At 54.4% G+C, this 12,920-nt stretch overlaps 4 protein-coding genes across 4 annotated transcripts; all 4 read right to left on the reverse strand.

Annotated features, from left to right (window-relative positions):
* Positions 1-819: 819 nt before the first annotated feature.
* Positions 820-2,289, reverse strand: CGCS363_v014877 (uncharacterized protein; the record flags this gene model as incomplete). The annotated part of the gene is made up of 1 exon (XM_036646726.1): positions 820-2,289. The coding sequence occupies one exon, from the start codon at positions 2,287-2,289 to the stop codon at positions 820-822; it is 1,470 nt and encodes a 489-aa protein (XP_036487970.1).
* Positions 2,290-2,836: 547 nt separating this feature from the next.
* CGCS363_v014878 (Heterokaryon incompatibility protein 6, OR allele) lies at positions 2,837-5,026 on the reverse strand (the record flags this gene model as incomplete). The annotated part of the gene is made up of 1 exon (XM_036646727.1): positions 2,837-5,026. One exon carries the CDS (start codon positions 5,024-5,026, stop codon positions 2,837-2,839), a length of 2,190 nt encoding a protein of 729 aa, XP_036487974.1.
* Positions 5,027-6,272: 1,246 nt separating this feature from the next.
* On the reverse strand, positions 6,273-7,229 carry CGCS363_v014879 (uncharacterized protein; the record flags this gene model as incomplete). Its single annotated transcript, XM_036646728.1, has 1 exon — positions 6,273-7,229. One exon carries the CDS (start codon positions 7,227-7,229, stop codon positions 6,273-6,275), a length of 957 nt encoding a protein of 318 aa, XP_036487975.1.
* Positions 7,230-7,784: 555 nt separating this feature from the next.
* LRRC40 (Leucine-rich repeat-containing protein 40) lies at positions 7,785-11,394 on the reverse strand (the record flags this gene model as incomplete). The annotated part of the gene is made up of 2 exons (XM_036646729.1): positions 7,785-9,446; positions 9,496-11,394. 2 exons carry the CDS (start codon positions 11,392-11,394, stop codon positions 7,785-7,787), a joined length of 3,561 nt encoding a protein of 1,186 aa, XP_036488104.1.
* Positions 11,395-12,920: the final 1,526 nt, after the last annotated feature.

The raw sequence follows: 12,920 nt of genomic DNA on the forward strand, positions 1-12,920 counted from the left end.
CTTAATTACCGCCGGCGCATGACCCGTTTTCCTTGACTCAGACCACCGGGGAATCTCTTGAAACCAAGTCCTCCCACCCGAATACTGTCTGGTACGATGAAGACGGGGCCCACCCGATTCCACCAGTCACGAAAAAGAGAAGAAGTTCGGTTGAAACCTTGTTTGTTGTTCTAGTGTCTGAGCGAAACTTTCTACACTTAAGCAAAAAGCCAAGTTTCTTTTTTGTGTTTATTTATAGCGGAACCCCTGAGAATGGGACGAACCTAAAGCCAGGATCGATCGCGCTCTGATTCTCCCGCACCGCAACGTTTGGCGGGGTCATCCCAAACCCCGTGCTGTGCAGCTGCTTAAGTTGAGTTGATCTGCACATAGGAAACTCACGTCATTTTTAAGTCTTGCGTTTACGTCAAGAATTATCTTATTTCTTTCTACGGTGTTGGGTTCGCCCACTGAGCTGGGAACCTTCGGATTTTCACGACACTGGTCAACGAACTTTGGCGAAACGAGAGCAATTTTGAGAATGTTGTCCACGCCGGACTCATAAGCTTTTGAAATTATCTTGGACAGAGTCTTACCAATCGATGAGAGTGTGCTGTATATTTGAATGGAAACGAGTGGTCCAAGTTTGGCTGTTCATCTCTGAGCCGTACGTATGTCTCTACCACTTTACGACGGCGTTTCGGGTAATAACGCTCAATGTTAAGGAACTCAAAAAAATGCTTGAAAACTGATAAAACCAATCGCTTTCCCCGATGCTAAAGCACATGAAGAATCACCATACCCGTCTACATTACCTTTCTAATCAATGCCAAGATTAATTCAAAGACTGTACTTCCAGCCTTCACCAGGCCCTGCCACTTCGACCAAAAAGTTGGGAAAAACGGAGTTGGTAGCCTTTTCGCGTTGGAATCCTCGCACAGTCCCAAACTTGCATCCGCGGCTAACGCTCGCAGTAGAGAAAATGCGATCTCTGATCCAGCCGAGCCACTTACCTTGACTCGCTTGGATGACGGGAAAATGATTTTGCCCAGTGTACTCCAAGAACTCCAAACTCTCTTGGACACCGGCACCTTGCAGCATTCCGCATGTGTCCCTCACGTTGACCTCCATGTTTTTGAAGTCAACTACTGAGTCCTTGTCCCCGGCCGCAATCAGCAAAGGACCTTTGAAAGACTTTCTTCCAACAGCGCTCCTCTTCTCGAAGTCCAACACAGCCGGTTGCTCTGTCCAGTTGTGATAGGCCAGCTGACCTAATGGGATGCCGAGGCCCGAGACTCCTTTTGTGGGTAGACAGCCTTGCACAGCCTCTTGGACGTTGACCCATCTGTCGCGTCCGGCCTCGGTCAATCCGGACAAGTTGAATGCCGGATACGCCGTCGTTATTCCTTTTGCCAAGGACGGCTGAAGGCTCAAGAAGGTGTTGGTCCACAACTGGGTCTTGTTTGCCTCATGATCTTCTATGGCCTTTCTGGTCTGGTTGATGATGTCTGTTGGCGGGGCGAATGCAACCGCGCCTTTGTATCCTGGGATTGGCCTGTCGACCAGTCTTTCCGTGAACGACCATACGGCGGCGGCGCCCTGGGAGTGGCCCATGGCGACAAACGGCCCATCGGGTGTGAGATACTCAGGAAAAGCATTGCGAGCGGCAATGATGGCGTTTGCAACGTCATTAGCATGGGCTGGTACCGCAGCCCAAGGATGGCCGATGTTGTCGCCGTTGGGTAGCTTTGCAACGCCCAGACCGGCGTAGTCCGGCGCTACCACAACGTAACCCTGGAGAGCGAGCAGGTATGGAACTTGAAAGTGATACTGTAGGTTTCGGTAGTTGCTCGGTGCGCATGGCGCCAGACCTCCTGAGGTGCCGTGTGCCCAAGCGACCAGAGGCCAGTGGGTTGAGTTTGATGAATCAGGGGCCGGAACTTCTAGCGGACTTGAGGGCCACAGGATGTACGCTGATGCAGGTATGATGGTACCGTTGAGGTCTTCGGTCGTGTACATCATTCGAGACATGGTCAGGGGTGTTGGTACGGTGTAGTTCGTCGGATTCGTAGTTCGCTCGAGGGACAAGACGATGCCTGGCTCCATGGTCTTGGAAAAGTTGGTGGGAACCGCATAAAAGGAGAAGTCTGAAGCTCTTTGTGACTTTTCCCAGGAGGAAACGCGGAAGACAAGCTCTTTGCAGGTATCATTACAGGTGGTGCTAGCCTTCAGACTCGAAAGACCAAGATTGGTCGCAGCTTGGGCCACCAAAAGTGTTGCCATCGCAGCGAGAAATAGTTGTAGTCGCATGTTGACCGTGAACGTGTTGTGTGGTATTTTCGTAGATATTCGTGATGTTGGCGGAGTTGTTCAAGATGTATGCAAGAGTGAGAGGAGAGTAGCTTGTAAGTACTCGGGTGGACAGTTTGCGCTTTGGAGCCTTACTTCTGGAATGATTTATATGCTCTTTAACTCCTACGGTTAATGTAGTATGAACTGCTGTACAAACAGCGCACTCAGCATTCAAGCAACTATCCCGAGTCGCACGTATTGCACCGACTTCATAAAGCTCGGCTAGACTCTGAACCGAGTCGGTGAGATTCAAGACGTTCTGCATCGAGAACGGGTGGTTCAGCATCCCGAGTGCTGACGCGCTACTATTCGACGGCCTGTCAGATGCCGGGCGTGATACAGGCAGTGGATGTGGCTGTGGCTATGGCATAAGCTGAGTCTAGCTGAGCATGCGGAGTGATGTCAGAAATGGGTTGCGTTAGCCTTCAGGTAAACTCATCTCTCTCGTTGGTTTCTGGGCCGGCTCAGGAAAGTCATGTTATTCGTTTCGGGGATATTCAACTTCCTAAACGAGAACCATCTCAGTCAAACTTGCATCTGGGCCAATAGCCTCCCCGTGCATCATCCCATGCACGTAGCACTCCCCCACAAGTCGAAACCTCCCGTTGTCTATCTTCCTCATCACAAAAGGCACATGACAGTTTTCCAGCACGTACACTTGGTCCCCCACGTTAGCATGCCCAAGGAACAATCCCAGATGGCCCTTCTCGGTGATGCCCAACTTCCGATTCTTCAACGCATTAACCATCGCTGCGCGAAGCTCCTGGAACGTATCTCCAGCAGATCCCACTTTGTGATCTTTTAGCCTCTCCAACTCTAGCCTGCCTCTTCCTTTGGGCTTCTTCTGCCGCGCGGTATATGTCTGCCCATAGATAGAAGGTTCCATACCAGTTGACGCGTCCAGCAAAAGGCTGATGATCTCTTCGTACGACTCTGGACACTTCTGCTTCCCGGTGTCGTTCCTCCCCGCCACGAGAGTCTGACACAGCGCAGAGAACAGCGTGTGCGGCTGCGGGTACGTCGCCATCTCGGAAACAAACTTCCAGACTTCGAGCAGAGTCTGATTGCCGTTCATTGGGTAATCGAACGTAAGATCAGGGTTCTCGATAACCCGACTGGTTGTAGAGATGGTATCGATGAGGAACCCTTGTACGGACATCTCATCGCCTCGTACAGGCAACCGTTCCCAGTCCTTAAAATCCTCGCTAATCCACATCTTCCGCTCAAATCTCCCATGGGCTCTGTAAATACCCTGGGAAGCAGTCGTGTATCCCAACGCAACTGTCAGACGAGGCCTGCTCCAATCCGAGACCCAAGAAGGCAAATGGGGTGAATCATGGTCCACGCACGCCAGAACCTCGTGCAGTGCCCATCTCGTGGGGTGTTGAGAGACATGGTGCGCCACGACTTGCTGGTACAGCTTCGCAGCAGGGAAATCGTCCGCGTAGCTGACCTTCACCGCAGCCTGATGATCCTCGTTGACCACCCCAAGCAATCCATACACCTTGTCTCTCAAATCAGAGCACTGCGCCCCACGGGACTGTACGAGCAACGGCACCAGCGTGTTATCGCTGTCTTGGGCCGACTGCTTCATCCGGTGAAGCTGCCACGCCAGCTCGCACATGTCTCGATCATCCGTTTTACTGCCCTTCGTAGCCCCCTTTGCAGCCTCCTTCGCAACCGCTTTTGCAGCATCCTTGGCAGCATCCTTGGCAGTCTCCTCAGCAGCCCACTTAGCAGCCTTCTTCTGCAGCCACGCCGAGATTCCAGTCGTGACGAGTTGCATGCACCCGCTGGATAGATTCTCCCAAGTGATGAGCGAGTCACCACAAGCAACCCATGGGTCCCTCGAGAGAATGACCTCTTGTATGATCCACACCCTCGTAAACCACTTCCGTGACAGCAACTTCCACAGAGCACGCCAATCCTGTGAATCAGGCTTCGGCAGGCCGATCCTGTTGAACTCCTTCGGGTCAATATCGTCTTCCGTCGTGAACTGCAACCGGATGTTGACCTCCTCGAGGAGCTTGATCGCCACGTCAGAGCCTTCGCCCGCTTCGCCGAGCCAGATCGCAGTATTGGTGGCACGCTGGTAGATTCTTGACATCAGGGGGATCTGCTGCCCCTTTTCGTCGTTGTTGCCCTGATCAATGCAGATCTGGTCGATCCAAAGCATCACGGACTCGTCTTCTCTGCGGAAATGGAGGAGGGCGGACTCGAGGGACTTTGTGATTTCTTTTTTATGGCCGTCGCATTCGATCATTGCGTCGAAGATGTTCTCGCCCCAGGTATAGCTCAACGCAGTGTAGGAGATTGGGGTAACGAGATCGTCCATCGAGAGCGCGTAGCGCACCCTGATGAAGGACTGGTTGTATGGTTCGGGGTCGACGTATTCGACCGAGCAGTGGTGTAGAGAGCCTCGGAGCCTATCCCCCTTGGCGCCCGGCTTGACCTCGAGGACGCGTATCTCGTACGGATCGACGATGGGCCTGTACGGTTTCTGCTGGCCATCATCACAGGGTCGGGCCGGGACCGTCTTCGTCTTTGCCCATTCACGGACCTTGGCTCTCGTTTCCTCCGGAATCCAGTCGTGATCATCAATTTTCGCAAGCTCAAACTCCCTGCCAATGTCGTATCCGGTCCAGTATTCGCGTTCCCCCGCGATTTGGAAGAAGTCTGCGGTCGCATCGTCCATCGCGTAGTGGGGCGCGCACCTCAGCGCAGAGTCGGAATGAAGATGATGGGCCGGGGATCCGTCAGCGTGGAGGGAGGACCGGGCCGTCGATGGCTTCTTATTGTCTGCAGACCCTTTGCTTACCGTTACGAATACCCATTCTCGTGCAGCTGGACCATGCCACTCCAGGTGGGCTTACAGGGCGTGAATCGGCGGCAATTGAGCGAATGAAAATCCGCTATGCTGAGAAGCCAAGATGTGACTGCTGAGCTGCTTCTAGCTACGGAAAAGGCACCACTCCGCAAGAAAGGAGAATGCAACATCCTGTCAGGCTCTAGAAAAAGGGTCGCAGTTGATTGTTCCCACTCCACGAATCTTTGAGAGATCTGGCGATGAGAATCGGGCCTCTTGAGAATGAACCCCGGAACAGGCTGGTACGCCAAAAGAAACCAACCGTCAAACCAGGCATGCCTCAAAGATTCGGAAATGTGAGAATTGATGAAGTTTTCTCATCCTCGTCGCCAAGCCTGAGCTACTGGCATGGCGCATACTATGTAGGAATATTCGTGCAGATGAACCAGCCTCAGCCTGATCTAAGTCTACGCGCATCGGTACAATGTCACTTTCTTCATAAGTCTAAGTACTTGAATAAGATGATAGATTCTTTTCCTAGGATTCCAGAGCCATGTTGTCCATGATCGACGATGCCTAATCCTCAACCGGCATTCAATCTTTCCAGAAGCCACCTCCGAAAATTTCTCAATGATGCATAGCAACTTCATCATGATTCATGGGTTTCGTGTGAACAGGAAATCATTCCCGTTGCAAATTTCTTGACCAATGCTTCAACTCGTTCAATCCAGTTCCCTCCCGAATGATTCCAGCTTCCTGTCATCGCACTCAGTCAGTGCTTGAAAGACGATGGACTTAGATCCGGGCCGATGCTTTGGCCTTCTGGGATGATAGCTGCCACAGGATAATATCGATGACAGCAGCTGTAGAGTTTCAATCATCTCAGCTGTTTCCAAGGTGGCGGAGAAGACCTACGGAATCGTATTTCAACATTCCAGAAAGGATAACTATGCACAACAAGCCTGCCACTTACAAAGGCTAAATGTCATCACATCGGGATTGATCATCACCTTTACTTGCGTAGTGAAGGGGCCAAAACATTAACATTTGATGTCCGCTGTCTAAGTTATGTATCCCACCGCCGGGGTCGTTGACGCTGAAAAAAACAAGAGGCAACCTAACCTCAATCCATACTTCACCACAGTCCCAAACCCCTCGAGCCCTCCAACAGTCCAAAAAACTCCCACTTCTCCATGAAAGACAAGAAAAGCCTAGTCATGCCAAAAAGTTCTCCCACCGCACACCAGAGCGCCACACGCGCCGCCTTCGCCGCGACAGCCGTGCCGAAATCTCTAAGCGCCGCCATGGTTGTCGTACCTTCAGGCTCCCTCTGCTCAGGGTCAGATCTCATATAGACTATCCACTTGTCCCGAACCACCGCCAAGATTGCATACATCGCCACGAAGGCGCAAAGCTGCCAGAGCGTGGGTGGAGTCTTGTCTGTGCGGCCCAGGTTGGCAATCAGCGCCGGGAGTGTGAGCAGGAGATAGCTGACATAATGGGCGAGGAGGAAAATGCAAGGCGCCTCGAGAAAGCGCAGCCCGCCAGTTGTAGTTGTAGTGATGTTGGTCTCACTCGGCGGAGACTGGTCAGATTGTGTCTGGGACGATACCAGTTCGACGATGCCAGGCGTCTTTTGATCTCCGATGGCATTAGACAGGTTTTCGGTGTCGCGGGAGAGCGCCGAACGGTGCGCTTTCGCCACGCAGTCTGATGGTGCAAGATTGATTAGACGCTGCCCATGGCCCTCGCGGTCAGAAGGCGAAGCCATATCATCGCGTTGAGCTTCCTTCTGCTCGTCGTCGCTGTTGACGGGTTCCAGCTGCTGCGTACCAGAAAAAGGCGCTGGATCGGTGACAACGGAGGCCTGATCGTGATGAGCGCCCTCGGTAGAAGGCGTGTCCGGTGAGGCAACGATAACGTACGCCTCGTCTTCGGCCGCAGAGTCCGGCTGCTGCGCCCCAGTCCCAGAAAAAAGCCTCGAACGCATAGCGCGGGCTTCCCAATCAGAATGCGCTTCACTGAGTCGATGGCGATGGTGACGCTCGGTGGTGACTGTCGAGATGAGTTTGAGGTCCTCATAGGGCGACATAACTGTGCGGAAGTGTTTGTGTGAACGAGATCTTGAGGTGTCCAAGATGCGAAGTTTGTTATTTGATTTGTACGAGCGTTGGAATGAAGCAAAGCAAGTGTGTAGACTGTCGATCAATCGATGGCACTAAAGGGAAGTTCAAGAAGAGAGGGCTGGGAGACAATCAGCCTTAAATGACCATGGGACTTGTTGCGGAGAGGGAACAGGGTGAAAGGGTGCGAGATCAATATTGAGAACCTCTTCGGCAGTTCAGGCAGCCATGGTGTGTGTCCACGTTTTACGGCCCGCGTCACCGAAAATTTAGATCACCAGGAACGAAAACTATAATTCCCAGAGACCCTTCTCTCTAGTTGATATTAACAGTATAGTATTATACAGTAGTAGTACAGGATATCAGACGACTGGTGACAAAGATCCCTCAACTCCGTCGGCTCAAAGCACAATGTGGTATCTTGGCGCGCCACAAGTGGTAAGGAATAGTATGTGCAAGAAGCAGAAAGACAAAGCCCCAAACCCCGAAAGCAAATCCCCCGAACCATCCGATGCCATCTCCATCTAGTCAACATCAGCCAAGCTGGTGTCGGAGCCGTTGCCCGAGTCACCTTGGCTCTCTTTCCAGGATGCCATCTCCGCTACAGGCACCCGCCCCCTGAGCCAACGCAAGGTCGCCTCCGTGCCACGTTCCAGGACGCTGTACCTGGGAACTCTGAAGCGGTTGCCGGAGACTTCCAAACGCTTCAGTCCGCCGGCGCCGGCGAGCAGGCCGATCCTCGGGTTTAAGTGAGCGATGTCGTTATTGCCAGCGTCGACAACCTCGAGGCCCTTGATGGCGTTAGGGTCCAGCTCGATCAAGTGGTTGTTTGCAATCAAGAGGACCACCAGACGAGGGAAGACCAGTCGCAAGTTAGGCGGCAGTGCAGTGATGCGGTTCAGCGAAACGTCCATCTTCTCGAGTTGCGGAGCATTCAAGTGCGTAGTCAGCGGGGCGAGGCTGGTGATGTGGTTGCTAACCAGATTCAGCTCACGCAGCGACGGCAACTCGAGCTCCTCGGTCAGATAGGTCTCGCCAACGAGCTGGTTGTGGGCAAGAGACAAAGCGCCAAGGGTCTCAGCGAAAAAGGAAAGCGAGTTCGGGAAGCAAGTGAAAAGGTTGTGGTGCAATTGGACCTCGCGAACCTTGTTGTCTGCGGCCACCTTTGAGCAGACGACAGGGTGCAGTGAGGATGATTGAGTGTTGGATCGATCCAGAAGGCCTCCCGGCTTGACAGGCCATGTCTCCTTGGACAGAGTCTGGGAACGAGCACGTGCAGGTGAGGTAGTCGACGACGTCGGGGGCGTGGCGAAGTTATCATCCGAGCGCTCTTCCTCATCGGCAGGAACGGGAGGCAACGGGGGCGCATCCTTGATGGTGAGTTTCCCGAACCCGTCGGCAATATCGTCAAAGTCGGTCGAATCAGGGGCGGGGGCTTCGGCGTTCTCATCCTGGTATGGCGGAGGTGGCTCAAGTCTGCCGGCCAGAACATCCTTCAGCTCTTCCGTGGTAGCAGAGACGAACTTCTTGTCACGCAACGGGTTACCACTGAGGCGGATCATGGTCAAGTTGTCCATCCTGCTGATCTCGGGCGGAACCACGCGGATGTCGTTGGCGGAAAAGTCGACGTTCCTGAGCTTCTCGAGCTTAGTGAAACCTGTGGGGAACTCAGGGATGGCGTTCTCGTTGGCGGTCAGAGTAAGGAGACTGATCCAAGAGCTGACATCTGGTAGTTCCTTGAGTCGGTTCATGGACAGCACGAGCTGGTGAACAGAAGGAAGGCTAATGGTGGCGCCCGGAGACACCAAGTAGGTAAGCTGATTGGAAGACAAGTCAAGCATCTGGAGGTTCGACAGAGTCTGCACTCCGGCTTCGATGAGGGTGCCAGAGAGCTTGTTCTTCTGGGCGAGAAGTTCCGTCAGGGGCAGCTTGGACAGGCTTGTGAACGGGAGCGACTCAAAGCTGTTGCTGCTCAAGTTGAGAATGCGAAGTCTCGAGAGATTCTCGATTCCATCGGGCAAAGATGAGACCTCGTTGCCGTGAAGGTCGAAGATCTCGAGGTTCTCAAGCTTGGAAAAGCTGGGGTCCAAGGGGCCGTACAAGAGGTTGTTGGCAAGCTTCAAGTCACGGAGGGCAGTGACCTCGGTGATGACATCCAGGCAGTTGTTGGCTAGTCGGTTTTGCGACTGCTGTATGTCAGCTGGGAATTCGTGAAGTTGAAACGTGTAGGCTTACCAGGTTGAGAGATGTGAGCAAGCGAAGCTGTCTCAATCCCATCGGCAAGGAAATCAACGAGTTTCCGTGCAGATCCATAGCCTCGAGGCCACCAAAAATGTTGCCGCTGGAGTCCTCGTCTTCGGCCATCTGCTCGGGCGGGACATCGGGGAAAATCGAATCGGCAATAGTCTCTAGCTCATTGTCGGCAGCCACAAATCTTGTCAAGTCGACACTCTCGGCCCATGAGCCGTCGTAAGTGCCCATAGACTCCATGTCGTACATCTTGAGAACCTCGGTGGGGATCTCCTTCAAGCCGAGCGCTGCGATGTTAAGTCTTCCGGTGCTTCGACCAGCTCCGATCCTTTGCTGGATGATCTTTCCAGTCGCGTTCTCCGATCGCTTGGTATTGAAAGGGTCACTGGTGTCGAAGGGGGCAGGAGCGGTGGTCATGGCAACACCAATGCCAAAGTCAAAGCCTTCGTCCGCTGGCACAATGGGGGATTTGAGCGGTTTCGGTAGATCAGGTACTTCTAATTCCTGCGTTGAAACGGGAGCAGGAGCAGGTGTTGCTTCTTCGGCCTCAGCTACCCCCGTGACCTCCGCAACCTCTGCAGCTTGACGATCCGCCGCACGCTTCGCAGCTTTAGCCTTGGCAATCTGATCGCGTAGAGAGGCTGAGGCTTTCCTGAACTCGTTGGCAGGAGGCTCAGCTAGCGTCGGAGGAGCAGGGAGACTGGACTTGGTTGGCGTAGGCTTTCGGAGAGCACCATATGATTTAGCAGACTTCAGCTTCGGAGCTGGCTTCAGGGAAGGAGAACCGGCTGCTGCCGGTGATGGCTGGCTCAAAGTTGGAAGAGAAGGCTTCTTGTACAGCCCGTTGACGGATGCTCGAGGCTTCAGAGAACGCGCAGACACTGGGGTCGTCGTTGTCGGAGGAGGCATAGCAATTGCACTTCTCGTTGGGCTGGGGCTCTGGTAGGCCGGGATCCCTGAGGAAGACGGACGTGCTGACGGGGAAGCTTGCGGAGTGGCCCTCACTGTTGGTGCCTTCAGAGATCTGATACCAGACACCCGCCTTGACGGTGTACCCTCGATGGCACCCAGAGGTCGGGGTGCGGCCATGGGCCCTCGAGCGGCGAACGGGTTCTCTTCGGGGCCGGAGCTTGAGCCTGGTCGACTATGACGCGAAGTTGGGCGCAGAGAGCCGTCGGAGGTGTAACTTGAGCCGGGCCTCGAGTTTCCGCTGCCAGACCGAGAACGCGGTCGTAGGACGCCTTCTTGGTCAAAGAAAGAGGAGGGTTTCTTGCTTAGAGCAGGCGATAACTGCAGCTGGGAAAGGGTCTCCATTGTTCTCTCGGCAAGCGAAGGTCGTGGCTTGAACTTCGGTGTACCGAAGTCTGGGAGATCGGGTTCGGCGTCATCGGGGGGAGAGCTCGAATCTTGGGGCAAAGGCGGCACCTCTGGTGTCGAAGCAGAGGGTTCGGACGTACGTCCTGAAGAGCTGGCCGGGCGGGAAACAACGACGTATTCGGCATCTTCTGGAGGCGTCGGGGGTTTGGTAACGGCCGGTTCCACCGCGTTGAGTCGTGGGATACTGCGAACGCTCTTCAAAGAGCTGACGGGAGCTCTCGCCTCGGGCTTTCTCGTAGTCGTAGACGGTGGTGGTATCTCTCGTCTCAGCTTCGGGGCAGGCCGGGGCTCTGGCTTCTTAAGAGCAGGAGCCGGTGCCAATTGGTCTCGCGAGGCAGCGGGTCGAAGACGGGGGTTTCGAAGGCCGGAGTTGAGGCCATCGCGGGAAGGAGAAGGCCGTACAGCAGGAGTCGGCTTGGTGTTGGCAACGGGAGTAGGCTTGGGCACGGGTAGACGAGAGAGTCTCGGGATCCCGCTAGGCCTCCCAGGCGCCTGCTTCTCGTCCATTGCGGCGGCGGATGTGGTTCTTCTGCTACTGCTGGGAAAGCATGCAGAAGAAAAGTTCGGCGAATTGCTGGCAGACGGGGTCGATTGTCTGGTAATAAGGAGAGGGGATTTTGAATAATATTGGACGCACGGATTCGGGAGCAAGGCGTGTGTTTTAGCGCGTGCGCCAGTCGACGCGGGAGGCGTTCCGTTTGCTCTAGTCGAGTCGGGAGCTAGCAAAGGCAATTAGAGTGATGTCACGTCGCGTGCTGAGCGTGTGTCGTTGCAAACAGAAACAGAAACAAAGCTGTCGAGTCGTTGCGGGGGGCAAACGGGTTTGGAAAGCTGCAGATGAATGGCGAGCATCAGTCAGTATTCGTCCATGCTGCTGCTGCGTTTGCAAGATGATCGTGGACACGACGACAAACAGAACAGTGGCCAACTCACCCAGAATGGCCTCGCTGCATGTCCTCCACTCCCCAAAGAAGAGAAACGAGATGGACCCTTCAACCGATAGTGAGCAGTGCTGGGGGGGGGGTCTGGTCGTCTGGTCGGGCGGCTGCGCGAACAGACTTCTGCGAGCAAGGAAGAGATGAGCGCTGGGCAGGGAAAGCGACAAGGATAGGCGAGCTTGTCCAATTTCCCGGACCACCTTCGGCCCCAATCTGGCGGTACGTACTCTCTGAAAACGTCCAATTGGGCAGCAACGACGGCAGGAGCATCGTTCCCACCCGTTCATCTCCAACGGCCGGCAGAGTCACGTGGTGCTGCCGGATGCCAGCTGGCGACTCCGATTGGGGCAAGCGTCTAAATCCTAGCGCCAACAGTCAGTTTTGCGTCGTGTTCCTGCATGTCTTTTCCTTTTCCACCCATTCCCGCCCACTGCCGAACGAGGGGCTGCTGCAGCTGGAATCAAATTCAAGACAGGGAAGGCCGCCCGCAGAGAGAGATAATTGCTTGCCGTTGGTTGGTTTGAGTCGAGGGTGTCCGTTTGACAATCAGACAATGGCGGGGACGACGCAGGCTCCGACTGGAGTGGACTGAAAACACAGACTTACCAACAGTACTTTCCCAACTCTCTTTCTCCTCCTTTTTTGTGATTTTCTTCATAATTTGAGTCTCGCACTTCTTGGCAAATGCGAAAGCATCGTATCGGAATCGTATCTGCTTCATCTCCCGTCGTCAGCTTTGAATCTCCGACTCGACAGCATCTCGAAAAGCGTTTCAACCCCCTCTTCCTGACGACAGCCGGCAAGCCCCAGACGATCTAGATAGCCGGGGCAGTCCCTGAGTCGGCCCGGGAGGCCGAGACCAGCGGCCACACGATCCAGGAACCAGTGTTCCGTCCCAGAGCTGCCAGGGGTTGGGCCCAACGCATGGTCATAGCATCCGGCCCATATCGATCGGACGTGACACCGGACCAGATCCTGTGTCAGGCTCATCCAAGCGTCATGCTCGTCGACGGCATGTCTGCTGATGATGCTTCCCTCTGTGTGGTAGATGGCCCAGTAGGCATCTTCGCCAAGCCCTTTGCCCGTGGCCAAGTG

The sequence above is a fragment of the Colletotrichum siamense genome (assembly GCF_013390195.1).
Source record: "Colletotrichum siamense strain Cg363 chromosome Unknown KSG_Cg363_contig10, whole genome shotgun sequence".
NCBI lineage: Eukaryota > Fungi > Ascomycota > Sordariomycetes > Glomerellales > Glomerellaceae > Colletotrichum > Colletotrichum siamense.